The following is a 15,087-nucleotide window of genomic DNA, read 5'->3' as shown; positions in this document are numbered from 1 at the left end:
ACTCTACGACTAGGCGCACTGTCGCTGTTTGTAAAAGCGTCAAACTCAGCGATGTCATAGTGTTGCGAGTATCGGGTGAGTAGGGCGAGTATCCTGTGAACATTCACTGATTTGCGTGTGGCTAATGCGGGTTTGTTTATTGCTTCCGGGTGGCTTGGCATGAGGGCTTGTGTTGGTGCGGGGAACACAAGGGGCGCGCCATGACCTCGGTATGTCGCTAAATCTACCTGGTTTCGATTACTATTAACATGTACAAAATGCAGTTGTATACAATTAGTCTGTTTATTTCGGCTCCTGCTGGCAGTGGGCCTCCTCTTTGTTTTTATGTCATCCTCCATGTGTACCTGAGATTCTACTCTCTCCCGTGTCTTCGCCGTGTGGCTCAGGACGCAACACCGCTCACATGGCTGGAGTAACTAAATGTCCGAGTAAAATACTGTTCGGCTTCAAAGGGAAAAACTATGGAGCTTCGCTTCTGGGAGCATGGACGTGGACGAACTAAACGGAAATGAACTGTGTGCGTGTCTGCGATTCGATGTGCACAGCATGGACGCATTTGTTGTTTTTGGAAAGCCTGAAATTAACTCAAAAGCAACTTTAAATTATTATAGATAAATTACTGAAATATGATTGGTCTCTGTTGTTTCAGTCTACGGATCTGTGAGCCTTATGTATACATATGTGCTACAGCTAAATGAGTAACTTCAAAATCACAATGCAACACCCCATAGCTCCCACTCGGCTACATATATATCGATGTTCATTATTGGTAACGCATGTGTCTAACATGTTATTTTCATTATGAAGTAGCGCAGTAACATAACAAGCTAATTTTCTAGAGGAGAAACGAGCTAACTCAACGAGTTACTTTTAAACGTAACATAACCCAACACTGAATATGACCTACATTCTGACTCTTCTTGTCCCCAACGTAATCTTGAATTGTTCATTAATTCATACAAGACACTGCTAATCCTTCATCAGAAATAACAGATGAGGAAGAGCGGCAGAAGTTGTGTGTCACTACATGCATGTGAATATGGCCCATCTCATCTTTCTCACTCCGGTCTTTGTGCAGTGCTGCCCACGTTCACTGCGTTCACTGTGCATCTATTGTCAAGAAATGGCCTTGTCAGTTTCTGCTCTTTAAACCTTTGACCTTTCTGCCCTGTGTCTGAATGCTTGTCATACTGTAAAGCTGTGTGTGTCAGAGCGGTCCAAAGAAAAAGAGTACGCGTTTATCAGAGCTGTGGGCACACTGCTGCACAGCTTTGTGTTGGGGAAATGTCAGGTGTGTTGGTTCTGGCCTGTTTTTTATTCTCTGTCTTTGCTGAGCCCTCGGGCGTCTGCATGTCCTCCTGCTGCCACACTCTGATCTGACACCACACTCTGATGGCCTCTTTCTGGAGCTGGTGTACACATATTGTATTTCAGATTTAGTGGAGTCATCTATTCCGTCATTCATTTAAAGCTTCTGAAATTTGATGTGGGATAACTAGAATATACAGTAATCTGTGAAACAGGGGTTTATTTGATATCAAAACTAATTGCCTTTTACTTCTTTATTTATGTGTATAATCATTGTAATCACAACCACTAAAACCAGAGGCTAAAGAAATAAAATGCAATTTACTGAACATAAAAATGTGGCTAAAATGCCAGTCCTTGGTCCACAGTACATCCAGCCCTCCCTTTGGCAACATGTCGTTCCTGGCGGGCCTTTGTCCCTGGGGCGTTTCTCTGCTGTCCTACAAGACGCGGGGCGTCTCTTCTCCTTCCTCCGCAGGGCGTCTCTCCGCCGTCTGCGACATGGCGCACACTGTCCACGGGTCCATCCAGTGAGATCTCCTGCCTCGGCCCAGGTCGCCTCCATCCCTTCTCGGGACCGCGTCGGGGCTCCTCAAACTCTTTCCTCTTCCTCTACTGTTTGCCCACACTTACCAGCGTCCAGGTGTGCATAATTGACCTTTCGCAAAACCACGCCCCAAAGCGGTAACTGTCAAATCAGACATCCTAGCAACCGTTACTATGAAGCCATAGGTCCATCGTGCCACAGGCCTCCAATGCAAAACAATGGGACACACCAGCAATGAGCACTGAGCAAATGCACTTGTTTTTACTGCTAACCACCAAAAACCCACCAGACAAATTAGAAGAGGCAAAATGGTGATCTGCCAATGGAGGATGGAAATCGGACAGTCGGTACCACAAGAGTGTGTCTGGGGGAGGCCAGTTTTATTTTCCTTCCCAAAGCCGAAAACACAACCTGAACACTGCCTACAATGGATCATACAATGTGGACGGCCTACGCCCAGATAAATGTCTCCAAATAAACAAGCATAGGTCTGCTCTAAGGTAAGACTGGGGCCTAGCCACTAGGCTAACACCTTAGCATGCAAACATCTAGCTACTGACAGTCACATAACGTTACACAAACAAACTGGCACTGGAGCCGTAACTTTAACTGCAGCTGTGACATTTTACAAGCCTACAGTCTCACGTGTTTAAGTCTCCCTTTATGCTAAAAGTACTGTGTATTTTGTCACAGTCCTGATAACTGGCTGTTGCTGACTGCTATTGTGACACCTGTAGATATAGCTAGTGTTAGCTAACTTTAGCGCAATGGAGAAATACACCGGAGAAATTTTCCTATTTTTAGAAATACTTACAAGGCAGAGCTTGCTTCCTGGGCAGTGCAAGAGCACGACTGGTCCACAAGGCTGTGCTGTTGCATTTAAGGAAGAGATCATTAAGGAAGAGAGGATATTGCACATTTATTGCTTCAACTAGAGTCACTAACACAAGTCACTTTAGCAGCGGCATCAGAAAGTTTGACGGACGTAGCAACAGTAACTAAGTGGGCGGGGCTTTTGCGAAAGGTCAATTGGCACGAGCAGGGATTGGTCAGAATCAGGCCACATGGCCAGATGGACATGGGGACAAGGAGGGGAGAAGCACTGATAAATGAACTAAAATCATGCAATAAAAACAAGTAAAAACACAAACATGTATCAATGATAAAACATAACACCACCCACTTGCAGCTCATGACATCGGCACCATGGATGGATGCCTTGGTGCACTCATCCTTCATGAGATTCATCCGAATGTCCACTCACTTATCAACAAGATGGACGAGCTTGCGCTGCTGATGAGATGGAACAAGGACTTTTCCTCCTCTTGCGTTTTGTGAGTCACAGAGTCGTGGATTTGAGGGATTCCAGCTCCTCTATGCTGATTGCGACACACACACCCTGTGTCAATGTGGAGTGGTCTTAAGCCCTGACCAATACTGGCCCAAGCCCTCCCAGGCTCTGAACGACCTGTCTTACGCTCAGGGCCTGAATGAGGCCGCTCCATCAAAGGCCACCACAGACCCTCCCTCGGACCCTCTTTTTGATTAAATATTACTATTTTTTTTTTTTTTTTTTTTTTTTACCACATATTTTCTCGAGGGAACGGGGTATTATGTCAGGGCATTTTTGTTTATTTTTTAATTTTGTAATGAGATTTTTTTTTTAAAGGGTAATTAAGTAGGGGCCTGAGATCTCGGGGAAACGAGATACTAGTCTAGGCGGCTGCACAGAGATTCTTGAGGCCTGAGTTATTATTAGTATTTTTTATTATTTTTTTAAGAAAATCCCCCCACATAATACCTCGTTCCCCAAGAAAATATCTCATTCACCAGAGATAATTATGTGGTTAAAAAAAGAAGAAAAGAAAAAAATAATTTTAATTTTTCATCAAATAATATATATTTCCTTTTTTTCACCTGTCCGATGTCACTTCCAGGGCTGCGTATTATCAGACTCATGAACGTAATAACCTTACAGAATATGCCTAGCCCGTAAGAATGATCTTATCCTACACATATGCTTTTACAAAGCTAGTAACTTGACAAATTGAGAAAGAATATAACATTGTAATTATTTTTTATTATTATTCTATTCTATTATTTATAGAACAAGAAGCAGATACCTGTGAATGTAATAGAGCGATTCAAAAACACAGCATAACTCTTGTAACATTTTGTGAATATGACCAACCAAAGTGGGTTTGTAGTTCAGAGAGCATAATGAGAGCAGTTGTATATGTTATGCTATAGACCATGAACCTATAGCATAAGAGCTATAGGTTCATGGTCAGGCCAGCAATAGGTTTAGCCTTCTGTGCATGTTTTGGGCACTTGAAAGAAACCCACCCAGACACAGAAGAACATGCAAACCCCCAGGGGTGTTTCTAGATGTTTTCATTGCAGTGGTCATGGGGGCATCGAGGCCAACTTAATATACGGCTATGTGCTCATTTACCAACTTTCCACAATTTTAACGTAATGGAACTTTTTGCACCCGGGGTGTCTTGTGCCTCCTTGGCCACCCTCGATAGACTACACACTCCTGGATCTAAGACATTCTTGTTGTGAGGCTATAACCTCCTAAAAAGACATAGAATACTTAATGTGAGCATCATGCATTTCCTATTTTGTCGAAAACAAAACCAAATGGAAATCTGAGGCACACACATAACCTTTAGTCACTACAGTGAACGGTTTTCACTTTCGATACATGATTGTTTGCCTCCCCCTGCTGAGAGTTCAGGTGGAGTACAAGTGATACTGAGAAACCTGCTTATGCATCGGCACTGCTACAGTAAACGTCTGCACAAAACTAGGCTGCTCCTCATTTCACCTTGTAGCAAGAACAGGCGATGGAACCTGTTCACTTTATCCCCCTTTGTTCCCATTTACTTGTTTATTTTCGCCAATGTCAGCGTATATTTCAATAAAGGTTAAGTAAATAAATAGAAATGAGTGTTTTTCTCTCTCCTCTTTTATTACAGAAACATTACATATATCATTGTAGTCATGTTTAAGACTGGTCCTCCTGGTTCAGTTTGGAAACTGAAGAGAAATGCTGAGTTAGCACTGTTTGGTCCTTTGTGTAGATTACACAACAATATTTGCTTAGACAGTTATTTTCAAATTTTATGGGGAAGTAATAGTAGTAGTATAATTACATTCAATCTTGCCCAAAGATTCTTTCCAAAGTACTATAGCTCTAATCTTAAAGGACGAGTGCTAATCTAACATAACACGGAGGGAGACAAAACACACATACTAAAAACTAAGAAGACTGTATAAAATTGCGATGATTGAAGTTACAAAAGCAGTGCAAAGAAGGGGAAGCAGGCCGCACGTGATCCCAAACAGAATAACAAGAACTTTGCAGAGACAGCGCTGTGTAAATCTCATGCCACATTCAACAAGATGTTAGGGCTGCATCAAATCGAATCAAAAATTGCTTGTCTTTTGGTCGCAATTGGCAGATCACAAACAAAATCAAAAATCTGTCTCCGTAAGGATTGATCATGTATAACAACTCTGAAGTTTTCCATAAAGTGATATGTTCTTGCCTGGGCTTAGACGAGTTGATGCGTATACCTGTCTGGTCTTTGTTCCAGTGGAAGGCCATAGGAATGCATTGGGAGAGGCCAGATGCTAGCAACGTCTTTGGTCGTTTTGCGTGACGCAGGGCACGCACAAAGACCAGACAGGTACGCATCAACTCGTCTAAGCTCGGGTAAGAACATATCTCAGTAAGGGAAAACATTTTTTTTTTTTTTAAATGTGCAGACTAGATGCATTTGGCTCAATTTAATGCAGCATCCCCTGTTTTAACCAGAGTGTTTAAAACCTGCTCTGTCTCTCTGTTTTAGCGGTAAGGGCTGGCAGGGCGGAGTGGCTGCTTTAGTAGCTCTTCATGGGGAAGGATGAAGCTCCTCTGTCGTTGTGCTGCTTGATCTGGTGCAGCATTAGCATCGTCACCATGAGGCCCATGAACTGCAGGATCACACGTATGTCAGGTCAGTACAATCACGAGATGGACAATAAGCTCAAAGTGCAGAAAGAATAAAAAAAGAAAAAATCTAAAAATAGGTGGATTTTTACAAGTCATTTGGACCAAGTACTTTTTTAAATTAGATAAGTAGAGAGATTGACTTAAGTACGTATAGATCTTACTGTAGGAGTGAGCTAAAAATGTCCAAAAAGTGAAGATATTTAGTTTTTTCAATTACAGGCGCTCGTCATGAAAAAGTTCATTTATTTCTGTAATTCAACTTCAAATGTGAAACTAATATATGATATAGACTCATCACAAGCAAAGTGAGATATATCAATTTTATGAGATTTTTAATTTGGGGTTTTTGTGTGTGCTATGATAATCAAAAATATAACAAATAAAGGATAAACATATCTCACTTTGCATGTAATAAGTCTATATCATATATCACAATTCATCACAGTCATCACAGTTTAAGTTGAATAACAGAAGTAAATGCACTTTTTCATGATATTCTAATTATATGACGAGCACCTGTATATGTATTTTTGTGTTTATTTGTTTTAACTAGTCAAACCAAGACTGTTTTTCGGTGAACAGAAATATTTACTGGTCATTATCGTAAACCGACTGAGGAAATTTGACTTCAATGCATATGGGTAAAATCAATACATAAATAAATTCAACATTAGACGCAACAAAAAATCCAAACCTTCTCATGTGGCTAAGCTGAGAAATAATAATGAATAATGAGAAATCAATGTGTAGCCTTTGAAGGAAACGTGGGCGGTGCAGTAAGTAAAAAAAAAAGCAAATATATCATCTTAACAAATACTTACTGCTGTGACTGCAAACCCAAACAGGAAGCCCATTAAAATGTTGAAACCAAGGTCAAGGACTTGAAAGAAGCGTTCTCCACAGGACTAAAGATGGACAACACCGTGTTATTCAGGCAGACTTCTGTATGCAGCCATTGGTTAGAGATTAACTTTACTTACAGCAGCATAGATCTCATTTGGGCCAGTGGTTCCCTGCAAACAAAAGCAATGTGTTGTTAGTCTGTGTCCTTTTAAGCAGCCTATATATTAAAAAAAGATCAAATGTTTTAACCTGTGGTCTGGCTTTGCATCCGTGTCTCCAAAATGGTTCATAGCTTCCTTTAGAGGATTTGTCACAGGCACAGGATTCTGGGATCTCATAGTTCCTGTTAAGAGCGCCTCTCCAGTTCCAGTCCTGAGCGCCGCTCCAGTCCTGAGCGCCGCTCCACCCACAGCACTCCAACTGCAACAGCGCGCATGTCAATCCACAGTACAGTGCCCCACCGTGGATGGTATTTGGAGACTTACAGTGGCCTGGAGAGTATCAAGCATTGATGTGAACTCCCCATGCTGCATGGAGGGCTTGGCTGCCTCAGGTGTGGCACTTGGTAATAGGGCTCTGGCCTGCAGCAACAAACCAAGAAGAGTGAGGCCAATGACAAATATGTTTAAAGTGAATAACTATGCGATGATTAATTATTTGACCTTGTTTTTGGCGACAGCTACATACATGCCAAAGATCAGCATGACAATCATTCCACCAACCATCAAGCCTGCAAACTGATAGAAATGACACTGCTGTTAGAACTAAACACAAGTACAGGTATGTCAATGAGCAGATGTTTTACATACTATTTTAAGAAAATGAGCAGATGTTTTACAGTAAATGAGCAGATGTTTTACATACTATTTTAAGAACAAACGGATTCTCTGAGCATCCTGCATATATGGCCAGGCAGGAGATCGAAAGAACTCCGATGGCAAAGACCCAAATCCACTCTGTTCCTTGATTCTCCCCTGAGAACTACAAACAAAACAGATCATCTTTCACATAATAATAAGAGTAATAATAATTATAGCAGTAGTAGTAATAGTAGTAGTAATAGTAATAGTAGTAGTAGTAATTATTATTACTAGTACTATTATTACTGTTGTTGTTATTATTGTTATAATAATAATAATAACAATAGAAATAATAATAGTAGTAATTGTAATAATAAAAAATAAACAAAATAAAACAAAAATAAATACAATAAATAAAATAAAATAAATAAAACAAAAAAATAATAAAATAAATTAAAATTAGAAAAATAAAATAAACATGATGATTGATGAAATATATATATATACAATATAGTTAAGTATCTGAACTGAGGCTGTGCCGAGAGGTTTGTTTTCAGCCTTACATTTACTTCCATCTGATTAAACTGTGTAGTGGTTTTGAGCTTTTAGTATCTGCAAACAACATCCCGTCTTGGAGAAGGTATTTGAGGGCACACAACCACACAACTGCATACAATCCTTAATCAAGAGTATTTTGAAACATCGGCATTTAAAATACAGACACTAGATTTGATGTCAGTGGTGTGTAAATTGTACACATAAATGGGTAGTATTAAAAAATATAAACACAATATGAGTACTCCTTTCTCATCACAGGTTTTCATAATGTCGTTCACAATTCATAATACCTGGTGACTGACTGCGCTGGCCTGGATGGCTCCAAAGATCAGCACACCTCCGAAGATCTGGGAGCAATAAAACCAGTTTTGAGTTAAACAAGGACACAACCACCAGAGTGTTTATTGGTGTAAACAACGGAAGTGCTGGAACATATTACTTCAACACAACGTGCAATGGAAATGTCTCTGTCTTTGAAAGGCCTAGCTTCAGATAGAGTAAAAAAAAAGCAGAACACTTGGGAGAGGGGGGAGGTGGGGCAGAGGTTGGTGATAATTTAATGTAATAAAACTTCCTCTTACTTCATGAACTTCGGTATTTTATAGTTCTGCTTTATTATACATGAGGCTATGGTCACCAGAGAGGAAAAGTGGGTGAAATATTGGTGAATGTATACAATACAAAAAAAGAAACTCACGCAAAGTCATGGAAAATGTATAATCATGGCTAAAGATTATCACTACTCTCATTGCAGTTAAAAATAAAACAAAAGATCATTAAATGTGAAAAATGATATATGTGTTTTTTGAGCAGTTGTATAATGACAAATAAAACACCTTTACCTTTACAATGGGGTCCTAAACTCAAATCTGAAATCTGAACGCACTGATGTCATTCTCGACACTTCTCTCCCTTTACTGGAGTCATGCAACACCGAAATCACACCTTTGAGTTTAGTTTTGTTTTTGTCGTTGCCTCAATGGTAAGTTCAGGTTTCAGTTGTCTCTGAATCAGCGTTTCTCAAACTGTGGGCTGCACGATTTTGACCAAAAAAATATTTTGGATTTTTCGGACAAATATTGCAATTCGATTTGTGATTGCTATATTTGATATATGTCTACAGCTAAAATGATGAGTGAAGTCAAGAGAAGCTCCACAATTCTGGTCTGTGACATCTATCGCTCAGATGCCAGAGACAGAATCTTAGCATCTTAAGGTTTGGTTATTGCAGTATCAAAAACTCGATTCCACATCACATGTGGCCACACCGCCTTTGCTCTGCCCAATCCCGTCAGACCTTGGAAGCTAAGCAGGGAAGGGCCTGGCAGGACTTGGATGGGAGACCGTTTGGGAACACCAGGAAGCCTAGCGAATGTAATGCGTGAGTGAGTGAGTGAGTGAGTGAGTGAGTGAGTGGTGGTGGTCGGAGGGGCCGATGGCGCAGACTGGTTGCCTCGCTTCCGTCAGTCTACCCCAGGGCAGCTGTGGCTACAATAGTAGCTTACAACCACCGAGTATGGAGTGAACGAATAGTGCAATGTAAAGCGTCTTTGAGTGTCCAGAAAAGCGCTATATAAAACCTATTATTATTATTATTATTATTATTATTATTATTATTATTATTATTATTATTATTATTATTATTATTATTATTATTATTATTATTATTATTATTATTATTATTATTATTGTTATTAAACCTTGCAGCCCTATCAGGGCCTTTGAAGCTGTTCATTCGCCTGTAGAGTGGAAGATGATGATTTAAAGTGTGACGTGTCCTTGTAATCAGGAAATACTGAAGTTTCTTTGGAACAGGCTCCTTAGGCCTAGTGGAAAGTACCAACCACAGAGCACAGACGCTGTGGTTCACCAGAAAAAACACACGCTTAAGTTTCGAGTTTCGAGACATGAAACTGAAAACTGATCATTTTTGTGTGTGAATTAAATGTATTTTGCCACCTCAGAGTTTGTTGTGAACACAGCAAAAATACAGCTGCATTGTCTTCACTTAAATGTTTATTGAACGATGGAAGATAGAAGTAGAATCTAAATTATTATATTTTGCTTCACTTTGCCACCGCTCAAAGCTGTACACGGAGTGAAACATGCATTAATTTGCTTGAACTATTCAGATGTGCAGGAGGGATTGGGAGAGCTAGAAACGAGTATGGGCCACAATTAAAAATGTCACATGTTTGAACAGCAAAGGAAGCAAAGGAAAAACATGTCATAAGTAGAGTTTCAAATAGATTTTGTCATCGTATACAAAAACAACAATTTAGTTTTTGTTGCCCAAAGAAAAGGGTGGATAGTAGGAGGTGCTATTTATTATTCACGTTTATTGCATGTCTTAGTAATATATTTTTTGTTAAGAATTGGTTTTCAAAAAAGGCTTTAATAATTCATAATATAATATAATAAAAACCTTACTCTAAGACAAACAGCCTTTGATGTAATCAATAATCATTATTCTGAAAAATTCAGCTATTCACTATTAAATTTCTCTGTATTCTTTGCCCGTTAGTGCACAACATTGCAAATAGGCAACAACATAATATTGTGGAATGAGAGTGTTAAAACAAACAAGCCAATAAGATTTGAATCAATCAAGGAAACAACCTTGCTGCATTTATTTTTGTAATTTTGTGCTGTTAAAAACAAAGTTGTGTTTTTTTTTTTTTATATTGTCACTTTTATATTGTCAAATAATATATAAAAAAAACACGTATTTAGGTATGATGATGATATATATAATACACACTTTCTTTCATTCACTGTATCTAAATAAAGCTTAAAACAACAAAGAAATATCTTTTTTTCAAAGGGAAAGTCAATAGAGGAAAATGTATACTTACTGCAAACACGATATTGAAGAAGACAAAAAGGCATTTGAGACATCCGTTAATTTTCCCCATCTCGAGGTCGTGGTTGTTTGTGTTCTTGGAGGCTGCAGTAGTTTGACCTAACCAGTCAGATGATGAGAAAGAGGAAGCTCTGGGAAGAGGCCACAGAAGTACATTTACAGTCGACAGGGGCCGCCCCGTCCGGCCCTCAGAAAACTGTCATGCCTCTTTGTTCTGATATAACACGGAACCTAACATTTATTGGCTTCTGCAAAAATAAAGAATTATGTCACAATACATGATACATTGTAACGCCGTTTCAGTCTACAAGACTTTTGGACCATTTTGAGATAAGTCGCAAATATAAACCAACCAAAGTTTTCTGCTCATCCAGTTAGTCCGTAAGATTTACTCTGAATTATTTGCATATTGCTACATCCCACCTTCCTGTACCTTGAAAACGTCAGAGGTACGTTTTCTACAGACTCACAACACCCTCAGCTAAGGTCATCATGAATGTTTATGTGCTGCATTGTGTATTTTACAACGTTTCGCTCCTTACAGTGAAATGTGGTGAGGGCGATTTCACCAGAAATATTAAAACTCTAAATTTACATAAGATCCATAAGATCATTTTAAACACATTTAAACAGTTAAGTTTAAAATATTAAAGTATCAAATAGGTCTCACCAAGCGTGTTCGTTGATCCCAAGGTCCGAGGAGAAACCACCAGAATTCAGTAGCTTTAGTCAAAGAAGATTTATTCCCGATAACAATTACAATTTCTAAACACAGGTTATCTGAATGCTAAAGTCCCTACCAATATACACGGTGCCCAAACGGGGCAGTCCCGGGAAACGGCACCGTCTAACTGCGCTCTTACAAATATATATCAGGAGCTCGGGCCAAGGTCATCAAGCCTTTCTCTCAGCAGTTTGCCACTAGAAGTGTCTTCCTGCCTTATTTGAAGTTATTTTTCACAACTCCGGTGAGGGCACCGAACGTCTCCACAGGTTTGAGCAAAAGAATGCAAGAGCAAGAAATGGGGTATTGTTACGGCAATGTGCGTGTGAAAAGATTGGTTTCAACTGAAATTTAAAGCACATAGATTAAACTCATAAAAAACATTCAATAGCATTATAAAATATAACATTAGCTAAAAATCATCAATTTCCCACAGTGGCCTTTGACCTTTGTCTTCAAAACACCTATTTTTTTTATTCCAAACAAAGCCCCATCCATTGTGTGTTTGAGAGATCATCACTGTCACTGTAAAGCTTCCTCAAAGGCACATCATTGGCTCATGAGCCGTGATTTACATAATTATTTTAGCCTTAAACTGAGGCACCACCAGATACTTTTAATCATCACAAATCTAGGCCTTCAAGGTAAAAAGTACAAATTATAGGTATTTTTATGTGACCTGAGGTACTTAAAAATAATTAACCCAAAACATAAAACAAGGATAAATCCAAAGGACACGCAGATAAGGACTTGTAAAAATGGAGAGAGCGACACCACAACTGCCTCTAAAATCCTGCACTGTCACTCACAAAGGTGTTACTTCGGGTCTCAAGTGCTGTCACGAGCTTAATATAGAAGCTGCGGTTACACGTATGACCTGAAGTGGCAGTAGTGAGTATAAAATGACCAACTTGCATCTAGCCCCTTTATGGAAACCCTTTCAGGGACAGTGGTTACTGCTATTCAATCAAGACCCCCCGATTCATCCTATTAACACTTGTATTACCCCCAGAGGGACTGCGAAAAGGATTTATTAAGGTAAACAAGTTACTTAGTTCTTCTTCAAGTATAAGGCACCAAAAACAACAAAAATAGTTTTTCCTTAGTGCTGAATAAAAATATGAATTTACAAATACAAATATCAGAACAATACAAACAAGCTCTCCTTTAGGCTAATGTTTTAGGCTCCGTAGACGTCTCTCTGAAGGAGAAGATTGAATGTGCGGGATGACTCGAGTCCTGCATAATGCTGGAGCATTTTTCTCACAGTACTTTTAGTACACGTCCTGTATCTGAGGAGAAGGAGCTTCAATAATCCAAGATGCTTTTTTAACTTTTCTCATCACAAAAGTGTGGTCATGTGGTGTAACGTTAAAACCACAACAGGAAACTTCCTGTAGAACACTTGTGTGAAAAGGTTATCACTTTTTTTTTTGGCAAACCACATTCATGTGAAAGTTGTGTATATAGTTTGTGTTTCTGCTTTGATCAATGTAATGTCTTTTACAGCAACACATTTGCACTGGTTGAGATAATGTGAACAAACTGTTACACTGTAACACTTACCCCTTTCTCACTTTCATTCATTATATCCTTTTGTTTTTTGTTATAGACATTGGTTTGCGGCACAAAATAGATACTTCTATTTACAATGTTATGTCTGCATGAGTCATGGAACAAAACTACAGACTTTGTCTAATTTATACAAAAGAAAACAAAAACAAAAAATGTCTTGCAATAATAATGTCTGGCAGAGCTAGAAAAGTTACAAACAAGTTACATTTCAGGTCCTCCTCTAGTTCATTCCAGAGATCGACCCCTCACTGTTCAAGAACAAAACAAAGTGTTATCTTTTAATATTAGTTTATGCCATGAGTCACAGTGAGTCTGGGTTATATTAATTTTGCAGAACACTTTGGGCCAGATTTATCAAATTTGCGCACATGCAAAATACAGTAGAGCATGCTAAAGTGGTGCAAAAAGTAGGTGCAGTTAAGATATATTATTTTTTTGTTATTTGTTTCTCATAAACGCTAAAAGGCCACAGCACAGCACAATATTAGTTTTGCACCATGAATAATATGTTGTCCATAATTTTGGACAAACTAAAACCACAGTAGTTTTGCACTGAATGCATCACATGCAATAAGTTGGTCAGGTTAGCCCAGAGCGGTGAGTGACATTTTTCTCAGCCGCAGCGGCTCAGGACTAACACCTGAACACAATTTTGTTGTACGATTGCCCAATGACAAATACAGCACTTACAGTGGTCTGCATAAGTATGGGCCCCCCTTTAACTTTTTGACATTTTGCTTTACTAAGCATCATAAACATAAATATATTTAATTTAAATTTTACGTGTAAAACAAACATTAAGTGACACAATCGTGAAGTGAAATGAAATATATACATGATTTTGATTTTTTTTTTTTTTATGAATAAAAAACTGAAAAGTGTGATGTGCAAAAGTAAAGGCCTCCCTTTCCTTTTAGTGCAACCAATTGGCTTCAGAAGTTGCCTGATGATTTCTGAATGATCACATGTTGACCCAATGACTAAATAGAGGCTACCTGTGTGTAATCTAATGTCAGTTCAAATACAGCTGCTCTGTGATGGTCTCAGAGGTCTGTTAAGAGACTATTGGGAAGTAGAAGCATCATGAACTCCAGGAACACACTAGACAGGTCCGGGATAACGTTATTGAGAAGTTTAAAGCTGGGTTAAGTTATAAAAAGATTTCCAAAGCTTTGAACATCTCACCATCCAGGAATGGACAGAGTATGGCATCACTGCAAACCTACCAAGACCCGGCCGTCCTCCTCAACTTACTGACCAAACAAGGAGAGCACTGACCAGAGCTGTGACCAAGAAGCCTATGATGACCCTGGATGAACAGCGGAGAGCTACAGCTCAGGTGGGGGAAATTGTACACAGAACAACTATTAGTCGTACACTGCTAGAACAAGTCATTTTTGAAAAAAGAAAACCATAATAAGTCCTGTTTTCTGCCACATGGAGGCTTCTGGCAAACAGAAAACGGGACTTATTATGGTTTTCTTTTAAAAAATGCCACCATCACAGAGCAGTTGTATTTGAACTGACATTAGATTACACACAGGTACGTAGACTCTATTTAGTCATTGGGTCAGCATGTGATCATTCAGAAATCATTCAATCAGTCAGGCAACCTCTAAAGGCAGTTGGTTGCACATCATAAAACAGCCATATCGCAGTGAACGCGCCCAATCACGTCTGACAAAAGAAACAAAATTGTTATGGCAAACTTTTCAGCTATATACATTTCACAATCACCAAAAGCATTTTATAGCTTTTAAAAAATTGTCTCAAGAGATATTTAGAATATCCATCTATTTCGATCACATAATACTTGCATTGTCTGTGACTGTCTTTGATTGATGGTGATTTCCTGTATTACAATGG

At 39.0% G+C, this 15,087-nt stretch overlaps 1 protein-coding gene across 1 annotated transcript; it reads right to left on the bottom strand.

The window, feature by feature from the left end:
• Positions 1 to 5,711: 5,711 nt before the first annotated feature.
• LOC306959339 (uncharacterized protein) lies at positions 5,712 to 13,233 on the bottom strand (the record flags this gene model as incomplete). Its single annotated transcript, XM_079551427.1, has 7 exons — positions 5,712 to 5,839; positions 6,680 to 6,763; positions 6,839 to 6,871; positions 6,951 to 7,121; positions 7,187 to 7,282; positions 8,350 to 8,406; positions 13,213 to 13,233. The coding sequence occupies 7 exons, from the start codon at positions 13,231 to 13,233 to the stop codon at positions 5,747 to 5,749; spliced, it is 555 nt and encodes a 184-aa protein (XP_079407553.1). The 3' UTR covers positions 5,712 to 5,746.
• Positions 13,234 to 15,087: the final 1,854 nt, after the last annotated feature.

This window comes from Gobius niger (genome assembly GCF_951799975.1).
Source record: "Gobius niger genome assembly, chromosome: 2".
Taxonomy (NCBI): Eukaryota; Metazoa; Chordata; class Actinopteri; order Gobiiformes; family Gobiidae; genus Gobius; species Gobius niger.
Note: the sequence above shows the minus strand (reverse complement) of the source record. Positions and strands in the feature narration are given on the sequence as shown.